This window comes from Ptychodera flava, chromosome 6, assembly GCF_041260155.1.
Source record: "Ptychodera flava strain L36383 chromosome 6, AS_Pfla_20210202, whole genome shotgun sequence".
Lineage (NCBI taxonomy): Eukaryota > Metazoa > Hemichordata > Enteropneusta > Ptychoderidae > Ptychodera > Ptychodera flava.
The window spans coordinates 7,052,538-7,077,799 of NC_091933.1; the positions used below are offsets into that span (position 1 = coordinate 7,052,538).

General features: G+C 38.6%; 3 protein-coding genes across 3 annotated transcripts in view; all 3 read right to left on the reverse strand.

Annotated features, from left to right (window-relative positions):
- The window catches only part of LOC139134705 (paxillin-like), a 41,466-nt gene extending 17,545 nt beyond the window's left edge, over positions 1-23,921 (reverse strand). Inside the window, exon 1 of the mRNA XM_070701678.1 lies at positions 23,880-23,921. The gene's annotated coding sequence lies outside the window, so the exon portion shown is untranslated. The remainder of the gene's footprint in view (positions 1-23,879) is intronic.
- LOC139134704 (paxillin-like) lies at positions 8,255-15,778 on the reverse strand. The gene is made up of 6 exons (XM_070701676.1): positions 15,039-15,778; positions 13,616-13,692; positions 12,786-12,972; positions 12,226-12,346; positions 10,545-10,657; positions 8,255-10,272 (listed from the first exon to the last, which is right to left on the reverse strand). Exons 2-6 carry the CDS (start codon positions 13,684-13,686, stop codon positions 9,886-9,888), a joined length of 879 nt encoding a protein of 292 aa, XP_070557777.1. The 5' UTR covers positions 13,687-13,692; positions 15,039-15,778; the 3' UTR covers positions 8,255-9,885.
- Positions 18,473-23,981, reverse strand: LOC139134706 (leupaxin-like). The gene is made up of 6 exons (XM_070701679.1): positions 23,763-23,981; positions 22,849-22,888; positions 22,017-22,188; positions 21,612-21,732; positions 20,618-20,745; positions 18,473-20,183 (listed from the first exon to the last, which is right to left on the reverse strand). Exons 1-6 carry the CDS (start codon positions 23,767-23,769, stop codon positions 20,085-20,087), a joined length of 567 nt encoding a protein of 188 aa, XP_070557780.1. The 5' UTR covers positions 23,770-23,981; the 3' UTR covers positions 18,473-20,084.
- Between the last annotated feature and the right edge of the window lie 1,281 nt (positions 23,982-25,262).

Genomic DNA, 25,262 nt, shown 5'->3' on the forward strand with positions numbered 1-25,262 from the left:
TTTTCCAATATAAAACTTGCATTATCTGTGCATATACAGACGTTTGATAATTGATATAAATGTACTTGATTAACATGGGAGGGGTTATAAGTGCACATGTTTGTGTACAAGAAATTTAATTTTGTAATTTTACCGAAAATGTTGATTCACTAAACTATGAATAAATGTTTTACTATACTATACTTAACTAGACTATACTATACTATACTATACTATACTATACTATACTATACTATACTATATATACTATACTATACTTAACTAGCTGAATCTGTGCTTTTATAAGTGTTTGACAATTGATACAAATGTATTTGATTCAAATTAGGATGTTTGAAAGTGCAGATGTGGACAACAAAAATGATATTGGAATTTTCATCCAAAAGACAAAAATTGCTATATCTGTAATATATAAGTATATGTGTATATATGTAAGAGTTGTTAAATATTGACCTTAGGCTGCTATCAGTTTCTTTATAAACAATAATAGTTGTCTAGTATGCACAAGCCAAACTATAACGAAGATAAACATTACAGCTATTGTCCCTTTGCGATCACATAAGAAATGACTTCCCTCACCTATCAGGAAAACTGGACACAATTAACATATTTGTATAAAAGGGACATCAGCTGTACCTTTTGGCCAATCATGTATGTTTTGTTCTGTGCATCGACTGCAGTTTCTTATTCTACTCCAAACAGCATGCTGGAATAACAAATTCTGCTTTGCAAACACTCTGTGTATGCATGTGTAAAGACTGTCATCATTATTATTGATGAGAAATGAATTCTAGTCCGGACTTGAACAACAAACTGCAGAGGATACACAAAACAAAACCACCAAAAAATTGACCAAACATTAGCTTAAAATTGACCATCCATTACAGATTTCATATCAATCAGAGGCGGTTTTGTTTCGAGTCCCCCTTTAAGTCCCTAAATCCCTTCAAGTGCCTTAAAAACATACCCTTGACATTTTCAAGTCCCCCCGTCAATTCTTCCGCTTCCCTCAAGAAATGTTTGTGAATGCAGCCTTTACTAGTCAACGTTTACCTCGCATTTGAAGACAACAATGCACCCATTGCGTTTCAGTGCTCTAGTTCGTTTAGCTTCAGTCTTGTCCTTAAAGTCCTCGCCTTTCCTGAATCTTCCGTTTCCTACTTTGGGTGTCTTCTGACAGTCTGTTCACACAGTGAAACAATAACGAATGCTTAGATTCTCTGTTTGTTAGTAGTATCATGCAATAAAGTGTTTAAAGAGAGTCACTACAAAACTTTTGTGTCCGCAATGTTTCTGTGGCTATTCGATCCTGTTAAGTTCCTCATTTAATTAGGATTCGTGAATCAGCAAACAGCGGCTTTCAGCGACAGTTCAGTTTAAGTTGGTTGGAAAGAGGTCAGAGTCTACGTCCTCATAAACAATTCCTGTATGTTTTAGAAGTTTGACATAGATAACATAGAAATCAACATCTTTAATATACGGAAAGAAAGATGGACAAAATATAAGTCTGAGCTCGCTTCGAAAGAGAACGGATAAACCTAACTTCTGGTATTCAGTAAAGTGTCTTCTAACGAAGACACTTTCAAAGGTCTGTGATAAGCTAACGCCGAAAAAAAACATTTCACGTACATTTGGTTATAGATACGATGCTGAAACCCTGCCTACTTCAATTGTTTAAGTCAGACTCCTAAATTTCTGCAAAGCTACATGGTGCGAGGGGAATTTCATAAAAGCACTTCGCTTTGAACACGTCGATTTGTCTTCAAGTCACACAAGAAAATCGCGAATTTGCATTCGCACCCGATAGGACCTGTGTATATGGTCAACGATGATTGCACAAAAACCTTAACAATGTTTGACGTGAGCTACAAAGCGTATTTCGATCAGCACATGTTAAAATTTTCTTAATTACATTCAAGCGGAAGCTCTAGAAAAATTGAGATTCGTGAGAACTGCACGCCTTATGTGAATCACACGTGGGCCAGCTTCTGACGGAAGGCTGGCACAACGTGCTGCTCTTGATACCTCTATTGTCCTTATAGTGGCAAGTGTTATCAACTGAGACAATTATTAGACATACATCGTGCTCAGCAGTATAAAAATAGACGGGAAGAAGTCACCATTTTTGCCATGGTATGCACGTTCCCTCCATCACTTATGATAATGGGACGGTATCGCACTGTATACCAGGATGTTTTTATCAGAGGTTTAGTAAAAAACATAGGCCTTCAGGCCTAATGCATTCAACAAAGCATTCAAACGATAGCGATGCACAGGAAACGAGAGTGTCAAATGCTATGTACAATGTAATATCCCCGATGCGATCTTTGTAAACTTACTACCAAATAGACAGGAAAAATTATGTTATGACTGTTCTGTCAGTAAGTTTTGTCACACGGCATATTAAAGATGAAGAACGATATAACTGGCTTTTAATATGAAATGCAATTGCCAGATTCAATGTTCTAAAATAGTCATATCAGAATCGAACAGATTGGAACTGAATCGGAAAATAACATGTTTATTTTTTTCTCACCCTTTTTGCAGTACAAGTGTCTATCGATTAAGGTGAAACGACCGCCGCTGATTCGCTTTCTGCACCCACAGCACTTCAAACATTCAGGGTGCCACGCTTGTCCGAAAGCAAATAAGATCTCCTGCTTTCAGAGAGAGAGAGAGAGAGAGAGAGAGAGAGAGAGAGAGAGAGAGAGAGAGAGATAGAACGAGCCATTTTGCTTAGAGTACTATGATATGTGAGCGAAAGACAATTACGGTTCATTATAACATCGCCTCGTGGTATATGACAATTTTATTGCATCTTTCAGTTGCCATATCACTCTCTATTAAATGCTTTATGAAAAGAATTAATTTTGTGGTTCAACTTCTACTACATCTCAAAGCTATACTTAAATACATCGATGTGACGATCCGTGAAATTTATATGAATGTTCCGATATGCCAGGCAATGGTTTCTTGCCATTCAATTGGTTCAAGTTTGACTATTCAGCACTTTAGTGCAATGATGGCTTAATGGTTGATACGAGATGGCTTGCTGACAGATACTGGCTTGCTGACGGATACTGACCCCAACAACTGGATCCTGGCACCATTCACATGCGAAAATATCCGTTCCCTGGAGTTTTATGTAGTCTTTCTCACAATATGTGTGATTATCCTTGCCAAGAAAGAAATTCTTGTTTCTCAATTCTGTTTTACACTTGAAGCATAAGAAACAGCCAATGTGCCATGGTTTATCAAGAGCGGTAATTATTGTGCCCCTTGAGAATAAAACACAAAATACAGATAAGAGTAGGAAACGAGTCATTGGTGTGAATAATGTACGGTAGGTCATAATAACGGGATGTTGCTTCTGAGGATGCAACCCATTAATTTGTTTAGGTTACTGGCAAAGCTTTATGATGATTTCGCGTACATGTACTCGTGATCTTGTTAAACAGTGATGCTGAAGACTGGAACAGCGCTTGCAACAACGAAGACGATCGTGATACTGAAGATGGTGAATATGGTGAAGGATATCTTGGCAGTGATGATGATGATGATGATGATGATGATGATGATGATGATGATGATGATGATGATGATGATGATGATCATCATGATGATAAACAAAAACGTCTGCAGCTAAATAAATGGCACATCAAATCATAAAATATCATTCCTGGACGATATGTGTCAGTAAATACTTCAAGCTGGCAAGATCGAAGAGTGATGAACATGAAAAGCGTTTTCCGCAAATTACTGAAACCTAGAAAGTTGTTAGGAATAGAGTTGTAGGAGAAGAATTCCTACAATGGTGCGTGCCCAATTATCTGATCAGAGCGTAATGCATACTTATACTCACAAAATTTCTTCATCACATTTCTCACACTTGATTTCTTCCCTGTTTCTGTCATACCTCTTTCTCATTTCGGTCTGTAGCGGAAAAAATAAGGAGGGCAAAGAGTTACAGTTAATACATTTGCTTGTCATACAATGGTACACGCTTGGCTCCTGTAACTTGTATTAAGGGATCATGCTCTCACAACACACTCTCACACACACGGACACACACAGACACACATATTAGGTCAGTAAGGAAAAGTCTGCAGCTGGGAATAAAATCAGTCCGTCTCATATGCAATGATGAATGAATGTCGCCCAGGAGATTGTTTTTGCTGTTATTTTTTAATGATTAATAGTGTTCTGTTAATCAATGTTTGCAGTCGTTTAATTGTCAAAGCAGCTCAAGTATTTTTTATACCATGCAGCTTTGTCAGCCGACTTTTTGTCGTCATTTTGCGCGATTAAGTTTATTAGTAACTAAATTGTTGAACAGAAAAACTAGGCTAAGCTCACATGTTGGTTTTGTAGGGAGCCCAATATTCCAGCGTCGCGGAATTACTTATAGAATTCGCTAATTCAAAAGTTATTTGAAAAGTCCTCGTCCTGATATATACATATAAACACAATGGAAACATTTGCATTATTTGTTTTGTCGTAATATTTAGTTTTATTCCTATTCAGGGTCGACTCTGACGCTTTTTAGGCCGGTTGGATTTGTGTTGAAAATAAACTCGACTTTTTGCAATACCTGTGATATATTTTTCAAATTTACTTCTATGCACAATTATAAACGCTGTGGCAGCCAAGCTCCAACTGTAGCCTTGCTCGTCTATCTGAAAAGAATGATATTCGTCAAGAAATTATATTCTTTGACCCTTTATAAATAACGATAAATTCTGCTAATGTAGACATTATTAAATATCGCTCAATTTGAATCGACACGCAGTTCAGTACACAACGAAGGACAGAAAGTGTCATTTAATTCCTTTGTTAGTGATGGCCATCAACACAACTCATCCCTCTTTTGGCCGATATCAATAATTCCACATAAAGGCAGGCGTTTTACACAGGCTTACAACCAGACGAAACAACACAGACACATAACAAAGTCGATATAATCAAGTTCAGGTCATGATTACACGCCCAAGGCCAAAACAATTGCCACATACCTGGCAACTTACGAATAAAGAGCTCTGTCCGTGAGACTAATTGTTCCGTGAACAAGACGAGAGAACGGAGAAAATGATATAAACCGGGGACAGAAAACTGAAATAAGGACGAAAGATCTCCTCCACCCAACCAATTCAAACAAATCTCGCTCAAAACCAGTCACTGTGACAAGTACTTTCTTTTGCGTCCTGGCCGTATAAGGGATTTAGGTCAGATATCAAAACAAATACCTGTATGTGCCACTGGTAGAAGGAAGTTTAAAGGTTAAACTAATTGTACAGATTTGAATATCACAGCTTACAACACAAGAAGAATGGGAGTGACGTTACGTCCCTGCCCGATTTGTCATTCGCATGTGACCTTATACCCAGATTCTTGTCCAATCGTCGTGTAGATTAAACTAGAAGACTCGTCGGAGGGGTGTAACCCTCCCCTTAGTGAAGCTAGGTTAACATAAGGCATGTCCATGTCTAGAACCACGGACATTCAAGTCTATCGTGTAGATATATCCCTTGTCAAACTGTAATCACACCGTTCGATTTCATGCATTTTTCCTTTGGTCATCTCTTCTGAAATTACTACTACTAGTATGGCAGCCATTTGTAGCGCTCAACACTGAAAGCATGAAGTTAAGATAGCTTATAGCTTCTCTTTCAATCTCCCACTCGTTATACTTGCGTTAAACTTTTCATTCTTTGAATTCGACCGAGACTAGCGAGATCGTTCAATGTGTATATCAACGGTAGCAGCCAGGAAATTAATTAAATCACCTCGTCTCACGGCAACCAGCAGTGAATGTCGCCCACGCGACTGTTTGTTGCTGCCGCTCGCTAAATTCAAGATGCCATTTTCGTTTCCACAGCGATAGCATATGAATAATAAAGTCAAAGGTGACGATTGCTTTCTGCAGATTAGTGTTCTCCGTACATCTGCAGCTGTCGTCTGATTGACAATGTAGCTCTCAGTATTGATTCATACGACACAAAGTTGTGAGCCTACTTTTCTAGGGCTGTTTCGTACAAGAGTGACGGACACGATGAACAACCATATTGGCATGGTAGAGAGTACTTCTACCTGGCAATTACGATATGTTTTTACTTGGCTCCCTTCAAACGTAATGAAATCTTTTCTGAAATTCCCAATGACAATGGTTATGTGAGAAGCCCTGATCTTAATGATAAACAGTCATTATACATGTAGTCGCTACGGAGACGTTCGCTTTGCTTGCCTTGTCCTGAAAAAGAATAAAACAGTTTCAGCCTCCTTAACTCTTACCCTAAAGCCATTAAGTGTTGTACTTGACACTTTTTAGGACGACAAGTGGCTTTGTGTCAACGATAAACTCGTCCTTTCGCATTACATCTGATATATATTTTAGTGTCTGTGTCAGTTTTATGGACAAGCCTTAACGCTGTGCAGGTTAAATTCCGAATGTAACGTTGGCAGTCTGTTCAGTGTACATATTAATTTAGACACTATTTCTATCTTAACAGTTAACAATAAATCCAAATATATCAGTCTGATGACTGATATTTCGAGCTTTTCTTGAGTTCAAAACTTAAAGGGGAAAATCCTGTAACTTTTTATAACATTTTTGTGACTATCAATTCTTGTCTTGACTGAGAAATAGTCGTCAACTACAGTACACAGAACACTTTTTAGGCAGTACTGGTAAGTTTGGAACTTATAATTTCATGAGGAGAACAAGAAATTACTTTCAAAGGGCCCAAAATACTGGAAATAGAACCAGTGTTAGTATCAAAATAATGTCTACGACACCACTAGTTTCACTAATAACACGATTGGAACTAAATGGGGATAACTGGATGGTGCAGTAGTGTCGGTTTGATCTGCAAATGTATACTCATCTGCTTTTCTTTTGAAGTTACACACTTGTTTTAGGAGTAATCTGTTACAATGCAACATTCAGCTGTAGGGCCCCTAACACTTGAGAAATTTGAAAAATATGTAGATCCAATTATACCAAATTAGTTCCAATCGTGTTTGAATGTCGAATTAAACAAGGACCAGGTATCTTAAAAGACGGACAAACTAACCGATGTGTGGTACGTACAGACCTGAATAAATGCATTGAAATTCAGAATAGCAAAGTTCTAACCTTTTCTTCGTTGACAGGACTCGGCCGACCAAATCTTGATATAACAGGCAGTCGAATGCGCCGCTTTTGTAGAGGGAAGTTCACTAAATTAACACACGAGAACGCCTAATCAGGTCACGCGTTCTTTACAATCCATATAGGTCACCCACAGTTAGCCTGTAATGTGTTACCTTGTAAAGAATGGAATTTACCAGCTTCTGTCAGAGTGTCCGTATTCTTGTACCTTGTACCTTCTATCGTTTCTACTCAATAAAGGGTCTCGTTTTGAAGCCCTCAATACTTTGGCGAAATACTGATCAACACCTGGCCCTGCCCTGGAGGCCTTGGGAACCTTGGAGGGTAAATAAATACAAATTCCGTCAAAATCACACCCAAAGGCAAAATTAAGAGGATTCACCCTCCGTTCTCCCCTGCAATTTAGAAATTTCTATTTTTTCTATTTAAGGCGATGATCATGGCCTCTAATGACACTTACATAACTTAAGTCGGATGGCAGTTTGTTGTCAATATATTTTGATCATTTCACATCATGTTTCTTTTTTCAATTTTAAGATATCTTACCGCCTTCAGCAGCTAGACCGGATGGTATATGCAAATTAAGAGATGGCGAATTATGATACGAAATCAAACGAAGGGAAGTGAGAATAGCAAGATAAGTAGACAGTCAGAAGATGAAATTTGATACAGTGAAATTTGATCTCTGGGATGTTCCTACTCCATGGTACCTAGTGCTTTGTAGTGAATTCTACAAAAATTTGATTTTTGCAGTGATTTTTGTGTTGTGCTTGTTGGTGAAGCCACGCTAGGAAGATTGAATTTAACGAATACAAGGTAAGCGTACTGCCTCTCCACCGTCAGGTGTTTATGGCTTTGCTCTACAAGATCAAAATGGCAGAGCATGGAAAAGGCGGAAAGTATTCCGCTTTAGATGGCCACACTCTGCTACCTGGTATATCGCATAATTGAGTTTACAAAGTTCATATATCAGGCAATCTCTTAATGGTGAGACAACGACACCAACTCACACGAAAAGACTGAACAGATTATAATTATTGTGTGGGCGAAGGTCATATTGAAAATAATTAAAATCTTTGTGCATAACAAGAAAATATTTATCTTGTTGCTGTCAGTGTATGAATACATATATTTTATTTAAAATTTCTCAAGATCATTAAAACTGATTAACATTGAACTCATTCCAGCATATGACGGAAGTCATAGTCAAAGAGGGATGGTTTTAAACTTCATAAGTAAAATAATTCACGTTACAGTAGTATGCGCCTCGAAAGTGAAAGATTCAAACTTTTGCTCAAACTTTTCTAAATGAAACTTTCAACCATTCTCTTACCAAATCAACAATAATAGTTTGGAACTAGCGAAACAAATTGCCCAACATTTTGCGATATTTGAAATTCAAAATAACCGCCACCCCTATGTTAACTCGATGGGGCAAAATTAAATATTGGATTTTCGAAAAACTAAGACGATGAAAGGTTTTCTTCCAACAAGAACTTTAAAATGAGCCCAACAAGTGGTAGACCTGAAAAGATTTGAAGAAAGTTGAGAGTCCGAGTCCGAATATCTGTCTCCGAGGTACGATCTACCTCAAAACGTGACTTGATTATAAATATATCGAACTCTAATTGTACAGTGTATTAAATTTAACTCACTCTCTCAATAGGCCTAAAAAGACGCTGGACATTGATAGAATTTAAACTTAAATTCAAATTTTTCTTACTTGTTTGCAATATGGCCACCCATCTTTGTGCTTGAAACTTCCATCTGAGATTGGCTGATTTCATTCACCTTTCTCTCTTAAGAGAGCAGACGATCAACTTAAGACGGTCTCATGCACAATATTGATGTCTACTCATAATGCATGATATACATTGACTTTAACTCCTAATGGTTGGTTGATATTCTAGGATTGGTAACTCACTGCTAGCTGACAGACACTAACCGTAATTTTCAAAATATCTGAGATTAATGCTACAGTCGATATTTGTCTCTATATTGTTCATACATTGTTCTCCATATATTTTAGTATAATCAAACCGTATATACATGTTGTTTTCGTCAATATTCTCTAATACCATAAACACATGTTGTCTCTGTACAATATTGAAAATAATTTATAATTAAAAGGATGAAAGGAAGGAAGGAAGGTACGATGATGAAAGTTAAAACATGTCTGTCATAATCTACATTGTATAATGTAAATGTTGCAGCTATGATGATGAGGTGCATCTGAATACCGTGCACGAAATACAATGTTTATAAACAAGAAACTCGCACAGGCGCAGTTCTGGTGACGGTTTCCCTTTAACTTTTTCTCTGAACAAATAACAGGTATTGCCGCTGGCCATATTATTTAACTTGTTTGCGACATACAATATGCAGAAGCAAAGTGAGTGCATATATGAAGTGAACTGGTTAAAACAGAGTGGTATACCCGCTGCTGACGTGATTTATTGCTTTTATATCATAACAGTATTATGAAATTCTGGCGTGAAACGTCAAAAAAAGATTTTTTCTCTAGCTGAGAGCTAACATGTGTTCCAAGCGTGCTTTGTCATGAATATAGCATGGTTATGTTCGCGTCTCGACTAATCATACTGTACAGTATTGCTGTATTTGCGCTATCAATATACTGGTATTCTACGAGATACTTGAACTACGAATTTATACATATTAAGGTTGACAAATATTAACATCTTACTATTCACTTCGTGCTACATGTAGTTAAAAATTGTATTTCATACAGTTTTTTTGGTAATCTTTGGAAACCTTGTTTTGTTCTGAATATTTGAACTTTTGTGGACTTCAACCACGGTACGTGGTCGATGAATATTGGGTAACTTTAGCGTCTGTCCACCGGAATGATTTCCTCTGCGTGCACTTAACGAAGTATTCTTGTTCAGTTCACCGAGTTTTGCCCTTTTGCTGTCTTCACCAAAGGTGCACGGCTGTCGTCGATGAATACTCGGTAAGCTTGACATCTGTCCACCGGAACGATTTCCTCTTCCTGCACTAAACGAGGTATTCTTGTTCGGGCCATCACGTTTTGCTCTCTTGCACTTCGCACAACGAAGTTTGCCATCCCTCCTGACAAAATACTTTTTCTCCCGTGAACTTTTGCATACCTTAAGACAAAAGAAAAACATCGATTTTGTCAGAAAAGCAGCAAAAGATGAACAGTCTAGACAAAAAGACACAAAACAAATCCACGGGATAGAAAGGTCATGAACGCCATTTGGAAATTAAAACACACAGGCGCATAGAGTAAGCCTTGGACTAGGCAATTTATTAGAGTCTCGCACAGATAGCATGCTGAGAACATATAATTTTACAGCTGTGTAAACCTTCTTTTGTTAAAATGAAACTTCTTTCGGTAAACTCCTATGTATCTGTTTACCTGGCATTTAAAGACAGCAATGCGACCAGGGCGTTTAGCTCTCTTCTTGCCATTAGAGTACTTGCGTTTCTTTGACCTTTCCCCTCCTTCCTTGGGTATCTTCTGCAGACAGTCTGTTCATAGGGTGAAACAATAACGAATGCTTAGAATCTCTATTTGTCAACAAGAACCAGAGTAATTAAGTGTTGTACAGTGTCACGACAAAACTTCAGTGTCCGTAATGTGTCTGTGTATGATTCATCCTGTTAAGTTCCTCATTCAATCATGATTCGTCTATCAACGAGCAGCGGCCTTTAGTGACTTTTAAGTTTTTTAGTGGGTTAAAAGGGGTAAGATTCTACGTCCTCGTTATTAATTCGTGTATTCATGTATATTGTTTTAGAAGTTTTACTTCGAAGTCAGTATCTTTATTATGCTGAACGAAAGGTGGACAAAATATGTCTGAGCTCGCTTCGAATGTAACTTTGGTGTAGGACAGGTCTAGCCATGGAAAGGAAAGAAGCAAAACGTTTCAAAAACATTCAACACGCAGAGTATGTCACAAACTTTTGTGATTGTTTCGGTATCCCTCTGTACAAACGCACTGCACTGCATTGCTGATGACCATTCATAATGTTGCTATACCTACTACTTGGTTGGAGGGGGTTGCTTGGTTAAAGCACATTAGACTTATATCTCGTTTGAAAAGCATTGACAAAGGGAAGTATAATTTTGTTCAAATAAGTGATATGTCAATCTCCTCCTTGTCATTGCTTGGTTCAATCTGATTGGCTCTTTCGAAGTGTCCGTCATATACGTCAGGGGAATCTCAATAAACCACACCTAAACTCAAATAGAAATAAGGATTTTGGATCGAATTTGTAGTTTGCTTTTCAACATGGCACATGGCCATGCGGCCATTGATAAATTGAAATGTGATTTGAAAAAAGACTTTTGGAAAGTTAAAAGGAAAATAAATAGTTATTTCAAATTGAATGAATCTTTCCAAGCTAAATTCTGATTGGCCGCAATGTACCATCCACGCTGGGCGTTTTACCTATTTCTCACACTTTGACTTGAACCAAAATCTAATATACTTTCTAAATGCGCTTCATCTGCACTCTAAAATATTTTAAATTCCTAATTACCCTTCATTCTATTTTCTTATTGAATACCTGAATTGGAAAATGGACTGGCCACGAGTGCCACGAGTTTATCTGTCACGCAGCAGCACCATTGTGCTTAATTTCAAAATGATAAATTGAAAATAGAATACGGAAATAGGGGTATATTTCAATATGCAACAGATTTTAGCTTACCAGAACAATCAACAAAAATTATATCTTCGAATTGCTTTATTGAAGTCTCGTTGTAGTAAACAGGTTGGCCGCAATTTTCACTGAGTTTTAGTTGACCTTTGTTTAGCTGTATGAAAATCGACGGGAAGAAGTCGCTTCTTTCGTAATTAGTATGCACGTTTACGCCATTACTTATGATGACCGGACCATACTATATATCATGATGTTTTTGTCAGAGGTTCAGAAAGAAGCATAGACCTTATTACACTCAAACATGCATTCAAACGATGGCGATGCACAGGATAAGAGGAGTGTCAAATGCAAATTCAAATTGAATTTCCCCGATTTCAGAATGGAGCAGATTTGACCTGCATCGACAAATAAAATGTCGATTTTTTTCTCACCCTTATTGCAGTACCGGTGTCCATCCATTTCGGTGAAACTACTGCCACTGATTCGCTCACCGCACCCATAACACTTGAAACATTCGGGGTGCCACGCTTTCCCGCGAGCGAATAAGATCTCCTGGTTTTAGAGAGAGAGAGAGAGAGAGAGAGAGAGAGAGAGAGAGAGAGAGAGAGAGAGAGAGAGAGAGAGAGAGAAGAGAGAGAGAGAGAGAGAGAGAGAGAGAGAGAGAGAGAGAGAGAGAGAGTATGTGTGTGAGGGGGACAGAGAACACAGGGAGATAGTGATTGACAGATAGACGCAGGAAGAGTTGAAGGATGACAAAGACATACATAAGAATCAAATATAGAACGGGCCATTTTGCTTGGGGGGGGGGGCTATGTGAGAAAAAGACAAGTACGGTCCATTATAATATATTTGACAATTTATATAATTTACATGGTTTCTTGCCATTCAACTGGTTTCAGGTTTGACTATTCAGATCTTTGGTGCAATGATGGCTTTGTGACTGATACGAGATGGCTTGCTGACGGATACTGGCTTGCTGACGGATACTGACCCCGACAACTGGATCCTGGCACCATTCACACTTATCTGTTCCCTGGAGTTTTTTGTAGTCTTTCTCACAATATGTTTGATTATCCGTTCCAAGAATGAATTTCTTGTTTCTCAGTTCTTTCCTACATTTGCAGCACAAGAAACAGCCAATGTGCCAAGTTTTTTCAAGAGCGATGATTATTGTGCCTCTTGAGAACAAAGACAAGATACATATTAATAACAGTCAATGAACCCTGTACGTTAGACTCATGATAACATGATCTTAATTCTGATAAAGCAACCCATCAACATGATTTTTAGGTTACTGAAGCTTTGTGATGATTTCTCGTACATCTCAAGTTGTCTTATCAAATAGTCTGTTGTGATGACTGAAGACTCGAACAGCGTTCATATCAACGAGGACAATCAAGATACTAAAGGTGTGACAATGTGGTAAAGGATATATTAGTAGTGCTGGTCATGACGAAAATGATGATGATGATGATGATGATGATGATGATGATGATGATGATGACGACGACGACGACGACTCCAACGACGACCACATGATGATATAATGGTGGAAAAGGTGTCTGCGATGACAATTGCATTGATTGTGATAATAAAGATCACAACAGCGATGGCGACGACGAAACAAAGTTTACAGTCAAATAATTTGCTAATTGCCGGTAAATACTCCGTGTTTGCAAGATCGAAGAGTATTACACACGAACAGCGCTTTCGGCAAATTACTGAAACCTAGAAAGTTTGTTAGCAATACAGTTGTAGGAGAAGAATCCCTACAATGGTGCGTGCCCACTGATCGGCACTTGTCCGCATAATTATACTTACAAAATTTCTTTACCACATTTCTCAAGGGCACACTTAATTTCGTCCCTGTTTCTGTCAATCTTCACTGGCATTTCGGTCTGTAGCGGAAAAATGTAAGGAGAGGATCGAGTTACAACTGATACATTTTGCTGTCATATTATGGTACGCACCTGGCGCCTGCTACTTGTATAGGGATCCCACACAAACACGTGAGGTCAATGAGGGACGCGTATGGGCATCTGGGCACACAACCAGTCCGTCTCCCGGCAATGATCAATGAATGCCGCTCAATGGAACTGGTTTTTTCTCTGTTGTCATGATTATTAGTTTCTGTTTGTCCATAGTAGCTCAAGTATTTTGTCATACTACACAGCTTTGTCAGCCGACTTTTGTCGTCATTTCTGGCGATTTAGAACATAAGTAACTGAATTGTTGAACAAATAAACAAACACAGATGTTGCCATAGTAAGGAGCATTTTGCTCGATTTATCACAGTGTTCTAGCTTGCTATTCCAGCGTCGTGAAATTTATTTAAAAGCCCTCATCTTATATTGATATATAAATTATATATATATATATATATATATATATATATATATATATATATATATATATATATATATACACACACACAATGGAAACTTTTGTATCATTTGTTTTTCTTAATATTTAGAAAGAAACTTTTATTCTTAATCATCCAGGGTCGACTCTGACACTTTTTAGGTCGGCATGGTTTGTGTGATGACTATAAACTCGTCTTTTTTGCAATACCTGTGATATATTTTTTCAGAGTTATATATATATATGCACAAATGTAAACGCGGTGGCAGCCAAGCTCCAACAGTGACCTTGCTCGTATGTCTGAAAAGAATGGCATTCGTCCAGAAATCCTCTCCGACCTTTAATAAATAACGATAAGCTGTTCTAAAATATACTATATGCAATCAATTCAGTTAAATTCCATTTGGCACGTAGTCCAGTACACACCGACGAAAGACAGTCTTTGATTTTTAAGAACTTGTCCTCTAATTTGCTTGTTAGTGATGGCAATTTCGAATTTGTGAACAGTCAACACAACTCATTTACTCTTTTGGCCGATACCAACATTTACACACAAAGGAACTCTATTTACACAATGCTTACCACCACACAGGATATCACAGACAAATTACAACCAATTCGAGATAATCAAGTTCAGGCCGTGGATAACAGTGTCCAGGCAAAAACATTGTCATATATATGACAACTAACGACAAAAGAACACTGTCCGGGAGACAATTTGTTCGTGGAACAAGACGAGAACACGGAGAAAACGAAAGTAAACGGTGTGGGGAAAAAACCTGAAATAAGAACGAAGGACTTCCTCCACCCAACTAATCCAAAAAATTCTATCAGCTTATGCAAAGCTGATAAAACCAGTCACTGTGAAAGATACAATACTTACTTTTGCGTCACGGTAGTTTACTTGAGTCCGACCAGATATCGAAGCGAATACCCTGTATGTGCCTCTAGTAGAAGGTTAAAGGTTAAACAAGTTGCACGGATTTGAATATCACACCTTACAACACAAGAAGAATGGGAGTGACATCACGTCCCTGCCCGATTTGTCATTCGCCTGTAACCTTATACCCCGATTTGGGGCCAAGCGTCGTGTACAATTCGTTGTTGAGGTACAACCCTCCTCTAAATGAAGGTTAACAAAGGGTACGGCCCTGCCTCGAACCACGGATATTCCAGTCTATCGTGTAGATATACCCCTTGTCAAACTGCTATCACACCTTGCGACTTCTTTTTCCTTGGTCATCTATTCTGAAGCTACGACGTCTAGTAATATGGCCAGCCATTTGAAACGCTCAACACTGAACGCAAGAAGCTAAGATGGTTTAGTTTCTCTTTCAGTCTCCCACTTATTATAATTGCGTTTTCATTCTTTGAATTCGACAGTAACTATAGCAAGATCGTTAAATTTGTTTACCGCATTGTTCCTTTATCTGCTGCCGTAGCTAGGGCTACACTAGTACTGTATTCGGCATTCAGCAAGCCCCGTTGCGAACTCTGTCATTGTTATAAATCTTTCATCGTGGGTTAAGAATTACAAAACATGTAATCTGGCCGAATGACAAGGGCAGTCGAGAAAAGCAAAAAGGAGCAGATATTGAAGAAATGGTGCAAAACGCGAAACTCAAAGTGTACGGAAATGGAAAATCACGAAGTGGCTCTAGGTTAGCTTACGTTTGTGTATGTCATTTGCCTGTTTTTCTCCAGGTAAAAGACGCGAGAAAGTCAGATAGATGCTCGTAAAAACGCCTTTGAAAAGAAAACTTTCATATCCACCAGCAGGGTGGTAGATTTTACTGATCTTATGCATCGTTACATTTTCCAAAGAACGATAGATCGTGCGAATACATATGTCGCAGAATATTAATTTTCCACGGAGGACATGAGGCTTCGGTTTTTTACATAAATCGTGTACTTAATATAAAGTCTCACCACTTGATAACAACTTATAGTAGACGCAGGGATATGTCGCCCGAAGGCGCTGAGACTCACAATCCAGCAACTGCGAGCGTCGGATCTTCTAATGTGCATCCTTCATCACATCAGTATTGCCATTAACAAAATTCTCTTCCCGGTATGTTTTCACTCTTTAAAACTATACGCATATAGTATAGCATATACTAAGCATATATAGCATGTACTGTACACATGGAAGACATGGTAGACTTCCAAGAGGATTTCCAATCGTGCAAATAATAAATGAATCATGGGATATCTCCAGTACTATATATGTGTTGAACTTGGCACTACTGACAACCTACTCGTCGCATCTGAGACTCTGAGAGATTGGCTAAAAGTCCGCCACGTGACATTCAAAAAAAGTGATATAACATGGTTAGATTTGCTCTTGCACTCGGCTCTTGCCCGCTACGCGCTAGCCATTCGAACACAAGTTCAATGGGCGCATATGCATTGTAGTGCACAGGCGCTGCGCCAGGAACTCTTGCACGTGATATGTAAAATTCGTCATTTGAAAATTTGCCTGTCATTCAACCTGTCGTTCGATGCGCACAGTACAATTACTGGGTTTTGTGATGATTTCAAGTGTTCGGTGTAATAAAATGAATAACACATGACGGTGAGGGCAATATCACGATTTGTGGCATGCCCTTGGGCTGGTGATCCTGACCGAAATATTGATGATACCTTCGCCTGCGGCCCGGACATCATCAATATATCGGTCAGGATCACCATCCCTTCAGCTGGGTAGGCTACAAATCGTGATATTGCCCTCACCGTCATGTGTTATTTTTAACGATAAGATGATTCTGTTAGTATAGGCACACTTACAGAGGTAACGACGCGGCCACGGTACCGGTCATAGGCTAAATCTGTCTACACGGAACATTCCAAATACCATTCGATGTATCATACCATACGAAGCACTACCCAAATACGCGCAATATTTACTCTCCCAGATTACGCAACGTGTAACCTAAAACGACCTTGCTGACAGGCTGCAGTCCGGCTGCTGCTAATCATAGCATTCTAAGAGACATCCCAACATTTATGATGCGAGTTTTTGTAACGGTACCGTTCGTTGTGTTGTACCTAAAACAGTCCTGAAATACTACAGTCCAACAGATCACGGGTTACTATTGGAATCACTGTCAAGTTGAACTTTCTTTAAAAATGGGGAGAGATGACGATCTAACCGCACACATATTGCCTGTCACATAGTTATATCAAAGTCCAAGCAGGGCACAGGCAGGTTTGATGGTATGGTTGGAGAGGGGTTGCATCAATATTGATGCCAACGAGAGCTGCCATTCCTTTTGATAATCAAGAAACTTATAATTGCAAAAGGTGTAAATTATGGCGATACAGCACACTGTTATGCACGGGTCAGGGCTCCTTCTAACTTTTTCTCTCAGGGATGATATTGACGGATCATGGTACTTTAGACAATATTTCTGTCGTAGCCTCGCTATCGTTGTTTGTGTACGTTCTCGTAGGCTGCCTTCATAAATAGTTGGGGATGGGGTATCGAGGAAATGTGATTTAAATACCCCTGTACATGGCCAGAAAATTAATTTCAAGAGTCCCCGTTCGCGTTTCGGGTGCAGCTGAAAACTTACACGAAATCATAAACGGGACAACTTAGAGTTTTGATATTACGTGTAGTATTTTTGTTCTTTGAATCGATTGCTTTCGTATTCGACTTTCTCAATTATGCTGAAATGTTAAATTTTAACTGACATGCTTCCAATTATGTGTTACCTTGTAGATAATGGAATTTAAATTTGTTTTTGTGAAATACAGGGTTCTTCTTGTACCTTGTACCTGCGAACAGGGCACCATTTTGCAGCGGTCGATACTTGAGCTAGAAGACTGGTGGTCGGCATCGCTGTGATCATTCATATGAGAAGAAAATGCCAAGAAACAGGGAAACTAAGACTGTATCTTACGACTACAGCAATATTATGCAGTATCATTGTGGTTTGCATTTGCCTTTCATTGTATTTGTTGAGATGTCGTTCAAATTTTTGGCATTCGTCCTGACATGAAAAAAGTTGTATTGTTGAAAACAACGTCGTTCATTTAGTATGCGAACTGTATGTTTGGAGAAAATATTGATTTAGGATTTTTCAACCTAATTCCCAAATGCGAAGAATGCACTTGTATCCATATTGACGTTCAAAAATTGATATTGTTTATTTATAATTTTTCGGTGCAGTAAACATACATAAAGTTAGAGAGGATACCTGCTTAGCTAAAGGCACAACCGTCACTAAGTATAACGTCAATACAGTCATGCATAAATAAACAGCAAGCAGAAAGAACAAATGCAAAATGATAAAAAAGTAGAGGACAGCTATATTGCTTTAAAATTACAAATCCTTTATTTTGAAATGTAGTATTATTTACCAACTTTGACAGGTACAACTAAAAGGGGTATGTCAATCACAAGACAAATGACGCCTTGATATGATCATCTTTGAAACCCTGTGAGGTGTTTTGAAGTCTGAAGAAAATCTTGATCTCACGACTTCACAAGAGAGACAGAGAAAGTATCAATTTACACAGAATAAAACAAAATCTACCTGTGAGACATTTGATGGTACTACCCTTGATATCTAATGGTATTTCCTTTCTTGACTGTTTTACACAACATTTTGTTGACACAGTATGCCGAGGGTGAAACAGCCAATATGAGAAAATCCCCGGACTTAGATTCGAAATTACATTTAATAACAAGCTCAAGGGGAGTCCAACTTCTTGTTTTTTTCTTTTCGATTTAGAGTGGTCTTCTCTTTGTATTGTCTAAGTGATGGCATACATCTCAAACGTTGAAGGCCAAAGAATTTTAGTCAACATTTTGGTTTGTTTCTGATTACGTTTTTAAGTTAAATCAGCCTAACGGCTATAGAGCAACCAGGCCAGAATGTACAGGAAGATTTTCTAGACAATAGATGGCGAATTTTTAAACGAAAGGGACGCAACGTCACTTAGAGATCATACATAAAGTACCTCGCTGTATTGTACAAGGCACATTATTATACAAACTGTATTTCTCAAAATTTGAAAGAAGACGTTTTGGTTTCGAGCGATGGCTTGTCGACATTTCATAATGATTCTAAAATTATGCTGAAGATGTGATTCGCTTTTCTGATTTTCCAAGCTTAATCTCAAGGCCAAATTCAACAAGTCAATGAGATGCTTGGAAGTTTTCTACAGGTAACACTTAGGGAGAAATGAAACGATCAGTCAGATGCTTGCGAAACGCAATGATTGGTTTTAAATTCTCGAGCAAAATGTTACATTTTGTCCTGCCAATGTAAGTGACAATAGATTAGCTAAAATCTCAAACTCACGAAAGAGGAAGAGGATGCCAATGTAGTCGAAATAAAAGATGGCCTCTGAAGGAGACGATAGAAGACTTTTAAGCATCTTACTTCAGTTCTTGTATATGAGGTGCAATTTGATGACCGCAGCCGAAGAATCTCGCACTGTCTATGTCGACATTGGTCGTAGGGGGCGCTAGAGACTAATGCAATTATTTCGACGAAGGAGGGTGCGATGGGTGGAGAGGGCTTTTGCGGTCTCCACATATTTCATACTTCTCTTTTTTTCTGTGTTTAATAGATGACCGAACTGGTTCTTATGACTAATTAGTTTAATTTTAAGCCACTGTTTTTCAGAGTTATTCATTTTCCTCATTACATCGTTTTATTATGATAATTAAATGTGAGGCCGATACTGTCGGATTAGAAAGTATTTCCATTCGTGTGAACTGATTGAGATGTTATTTTTAAAAGTGGCTAAACGATATTGGTTTATAACATTTACATCAATATTAGTTGATAACTTCTAGATAAATATTGGTTAGTAACATCTCGATATTGGTTTATAACAACTTGATTATAATTCAATGAGTTGGGAGAGTCGGACACGAAAACTAGTTGTTGAAAGATATTTGCCGTTTGGAACATCAAACTGCGTTATTTTTTATGCATCTATCACAGAATGGTTTGTTGTCCATCCTGTTGAAAGAACCCTCATTTTCGCCGAATAGTTGCTCTCCACATTCCTGAAAAACAAAAGAGAAATGAGAGATGTGTGAAGGCTGGATGGTTAGCAAGAGGCAGAGAAAAGTACAGGATGTGTTAATGGATTCAAATAACCACACACGAAAACGGAGTGAACCAGTTTGCTCACAGAGTAACAGTGAGCTTTCATGACATGGTAGATATACCCCAGCGGTCTTGCACATTAAAGTGTAGTTCTTATCGCATTGCAGTGTCGGGTTTGCCAAGATCGCTGAAAGACGCAGAAACTTGAAAAACGTTCAAAGAGCAAGCAACTGGATAGACCATGCTAGTTCTGATACACTAAAGTCTATAACCTCAAAGATTTGACTAGGAATAGTAAACATATGACAGGTAATAGCTTGACACATATCATGGATGACAACTTTACTGTGAAATAGTCAAATAAATTGGTGCAGTAACACACTGTTCCTACCTCACAAACAAAGCATTCACAGTGCCAGGGTTGTCCCATTGCTTCGACCCATTTAGTTTTAATCTTTTTTCCACAACTCTTGCATTTTTTCGGTTTTTTCTTTCCTCCCAGGAATTCCTTCTCATAGTCTGATGATCAGGAACGACCAAATATGAAAATGATTAGTTTATTCATTGGCATTGACACCATCGTTTGTCATACTTTGATTTTCTGAAACGAAGTTCAGTACCACAAAGCTTACGAATCCATTTTATGTCTGTGCCAATGGACGGCAATCCAAAAACTTCATGTTCTCGCAAAGCATCACATGCTTCAATCAAGAACACTTAACGAGTCGCTTACTAGCAAACTATATTAGAGAACGATTAAATTTTGTCAACCAGCTGTTTAATAATATGCAAATTTTCGACGATTAGTATGTCAAGAAAAAGAAAATTGACATTCCCATTTTACTATCTACCGTAGACTCAGAAACAAATAAAAAACAGAAAAGTGTCTTACATAACCTCAGCGTGCATAATATAATTTGACGTCACTGATATAATCCCTATAATATAGCTACCGTACATTCGTGACAAATACCAAGAAATGTATCATGGGTTATGGTCCGTATGGTCACCGGTGTGACTGCGGGATGCATCGCAAAGGTCGAAGAATGGAGAGTGGTGCAGTCAGCGGTTACACATTGAAGAGTGGCAATACAACCCAACGAAATGGTGGCAACGAGCAATAACCTAGTATCAAGTGACCATGCCCTTCACGCAAACAAACGTTTTACACAAAAAGTTGATAAGAATGGAGAAATAGTTCTGATCATGGCGTTGACGTAACGCTGTACCAGTAGTTTGATCACGTTCTGGTCATAGTGTTGTATAGCGTGAGCGCATAAGTTAAACAAGTAGATTTACAAGTCAACAGGCCGTAGTCAATGGATACGGAATATTATGGCTTTATGATAATATTTTTGTGATCGGTAGATAAACATTCCTCATACCTTTCCTGCAATACGGCTTTCCATCTTTGACGCTGAATATGCCGTCCTCAAATTGCTTTTTACACTTTTCGCAGACGAAACACTCACGATGCCACTTCTCATTCAGAGCTGAAACTGTCGCCTTGGAGAGAGAGAGAGAGAGAGAGAGAGAGAGAGAGAGAGAGAGAGAGAGAGAGAGAGAGAGAGAGAGAGAGAGAGAGAGAGAGAGAGAGATTTAATTTCATCGAGAAAACGGTAAAAATTGACAAAGTGTTCAGACAGGACATGACCTGAGGTACTGAAGAAAGGTTGGCGCTGTTTGTACAGGTGTAATCCTGTACCCATACAACCATTGCAGTCGGTCCGTATTTTCGATATCGCCCTCTTTCTAAGCCAAAATGGATTGATTTGTCAGAAATTACTCACCCCTATAACTGGTTCCCCGCAGTCTTTACACTTTGGTGCCCCGTGTTTTTCACACAATGGTTTTCCAGCTGCATCTTTAAAAAACATCTTGCCTCTCAGGTTCTGCTTGCACGTGGTACACTCAAAACACTCGGGGTGCCATTTCTTTGTCAATGCTGTAATAACAGTGCCCCTGTGAAGCAACCGACATAAAAATGCCATGCCGTACACCTTTGACACTTTCACTGATAAATTAAAGCCAGATATCTGACCATTGAATATTCGTTTATGGTCACCGCTGCGGCTTGTATTTCTTCAATAAACGCGGTTTGTAAAAGCTATGATTAAACCATATGTGCCTATGACCTGATTTCTTGTACATGTCAATCACTGTGCTATGGAAATTATACTGTATTTTTTGTATTGTATCGTATATGTAAGACGGCGATGAAGACGATAACGATGATGATGTAGTCAAGAACTGAATACTTCACTCGGCCTTAGAAGACGACGAATGAGTGATTTTGGCAATCATTGTGATAGTGGTGATGTGATGACGTAAGCTGCGTTAATGCATATACCTTGGAGGGTCAATGGATAGTAATGTTCATTTTGATGATTATGACGATGAAGGCGGCGGCGGCGTTGACGACGATGACGACGACGACGACGATGATGATGATGATGATGATGATGATGATGACGACGACGATTACGATGACGGTGATGATGGTGATGATGGTGATGATGGTTATAATGATGATAGCGACGGTGACACGATGTTTTGCATGGCGGATGAAAGATCATGCAATGTCATTTATACAAATCATTGACACGGAATACTCGTACTTACGAAATTTTCTCATCGCACTTGGAACAAGTCGGCATTTTGTCTGTAGGAAAATAAATATACAAGATCAGAATTACCAATAACAGATTTATCTAAACGGGCTGATTTCAATGACCCCACACTTGTACCGTAACATCTTTCTGCACCACAACACCTAGTACCCCGGCAAATGAAATGAATGTCCTAGATTACCCCTAAATGCTGTCTGTCAATATTTGTACCATAGAGGCTCTAAACAAAAAGTGTCGATGTTTGTGTACCTTGTGACGTCATGATCAATTGAATGTAGGGTTGACTGTTGCGCAGGTCGGGTTGTTGGTAGTATAAGTAACTAGCCGATTTACATTGCCTTACTTATCTGGTTCACCAAGTGTTATTTATCGGTGTCGCACAACAAAAAACTTCAGGTACATAAACGAGTACAATCTCTGAGGTTTGCAAGGCGGGATGGATTTGATGGAATAGAATAACTTCCAATGGCAATTACAATAATCTGATATCCGAAACTGTTTTTGATGACAGAAAGTGATAATATGTACAGAATTTTACCATAATAAAGGGATCAAAGTGAACTCTTGTATTTAAAAATATCATTTGGCTTGAAAATTCAGTCACGAAATCGCTAACTATAAGCTTCACTTTCACTAATAGAAAAAAGGTGCGACATAGTACACCACGCCAAGCAAAGGTTATCTCTACTCTATTGTTTTTCGACGTATTACGCTTTTGCGTGTTTTGATAAATGTTGGCGGCATTTTGTACGAATATATTTAGTAGAGGACTTGCGATTTGCGTAGATGCGTGGCTCGTTTTCGACGTAATTACGTCGACTATGGGTAAGAACGCCACTGACACAACATTTCATCATGGCGATCGCATTGCTCTACTCTCGCAAGTTACTGCCGATGGGGTCTTACCTGTCATGGAAGAAATTCAGAGGCCTCGCAAAAACGGCATTTATGGCTGCAACGGATTGTTACCGTTAAACTTCTTCAACCTCACCAAATTGTGCCTTTGAGTATTCAATGTGAAACAGTAGTACACTGACGCGGAATTATAATGGAATCTAGTGTCGACCCTTGCACCGTCCGGTTAGCACGGCGACCTTATTACGCATGTGAATACTACTCTACCTTGTTTGTTAATATTGCATAGCAACAACCTGTGACCCCGTGTCGACCATGCTATAGTGAATTGTTTGCATACACAGCCCGGGCAATTGGGGTTATGTTTGCTTTCTTGCCCATTGACTCGTAAGAGCAGGTTCAGACATATTTCGAGAATTCGGCTTACTTGAAGGTAGTTCCAGCATCGAAAGTTCAAGACCTACAGTTTTGCTCAAACCTTACTCAAGCAAACTTTTAACAAATAATTAAAAATAGGGCGCCATCCCTGTGTTATCTTTATTGGGGGGGGGGGGTATTCCCGAATTTCACAAAACTAAGCCGGTGAAAACTTTATTTACTCCACAAGCTTCAAACTGAGCCCTCACAAGTGGTAGGACAAAAATCCTAATATCTGTGACCGAGGTGCATTCTACCTTAACATCAGCATGGCATCGTGTGTGACCTTGACATTCATGGAAGATACCTGTTCCGATCCGAATAACTCACACGATAAGAAATTACTCATAACGTTCACTGTATTGCTCAACACATCGTAATATGAAATCCCGAGACCAGCAATTTACAGAACTAAAATGCTGGCCCTGGATTAAGATTGTGTATATATGTTTGTTCAGTTACAGAAGTGACGATTTTAAAACCAATTTTTCTCTTCAAGTTTAACAAATTGGGAGATTTGCACACAAACTAACTTTCATCATATTTTCATTTTATATGTTCCATAAGACAGTTTATGATTCTATCCAGCTGCATCGATTTGTGTGTATAGCGCCATTGTTGATGGATTCTAGTCCGGGCAAGAATTATATCTACGGGAATAACACTGGGCATTTACACAAAAGCAGGCTGTTATTCACAAGCCTTTACAGTAGAAATTCAACTTTAAAAATATTTGAAAACTTGCATTGAAAGTAAAAGCTATTCGGAGCTTTCACCGTGAACAAAATATTTGCACTGGCGCCACTGGCACCCACAGAGAGGGCAAAAATAACATTCCTAATGGACAAACCTTGATGCTTGATAGAGATTGGAATAAATCCACAGATATTCACACTATAGACGCACTGACCTTATCGTCTAGGCGGTTAACAGGACTCTGATCAAATATCTAAGTTATAATCAGTCCAATGCATCGCTTGTACATGTATAGGAGGAAGTTCACGAGATAAAACAAAACGCAAACATTAGAATAGTCATCTAATCAAGTCAGGAAACGTCGTGCCTAATTCATAATCAATATGCGTCACGGATTGTTGGCATGTAAATTTACACCGCCAGTTGATTTTGCATTAT

Bases quoted from the DNA above. Each gene is read 5' to 3' on its own strand.
- LOC139134704 (XM_070701676.1), bottom strand. From the start codon at position 13,686: ATGCCAGTGAAGATTGACAGAAACAGGGACGAAATTAAGTGTGCCCTT. The intron at 12,347-12,785 runs GTCAGTATCCGT...CTCTAAAACCAG, and splicing joins GCCAGGATCCAGTTGTCGGG to GAGATCTTATTCGCTCGCGG. The intron at 10,273-10,544 runs GTAAACAGATAC...TTTTGTCTTAAG, and splicing joins TTGCTGTCTTTAAATGCCAG to GTATGCAAAAGTTCACGGGA.
- LOC139134706 (XM_070701679.1), bottom strand. The intron at 22,189-22,848 runs GTAAGTACGAGT...GTTGCTTCACAG, and splicing joins AAGTGCGATGAGAAAATTTC to GGGCACTGTTATTACAGCAT. The intron at 20,184-20,617 runs GTAGGAACAGTG...TTTGTTTTTCAG, and splicing joins GTGAATGCTTTGTTTGTGAG to GAATGTGGAGAGCAACTATT.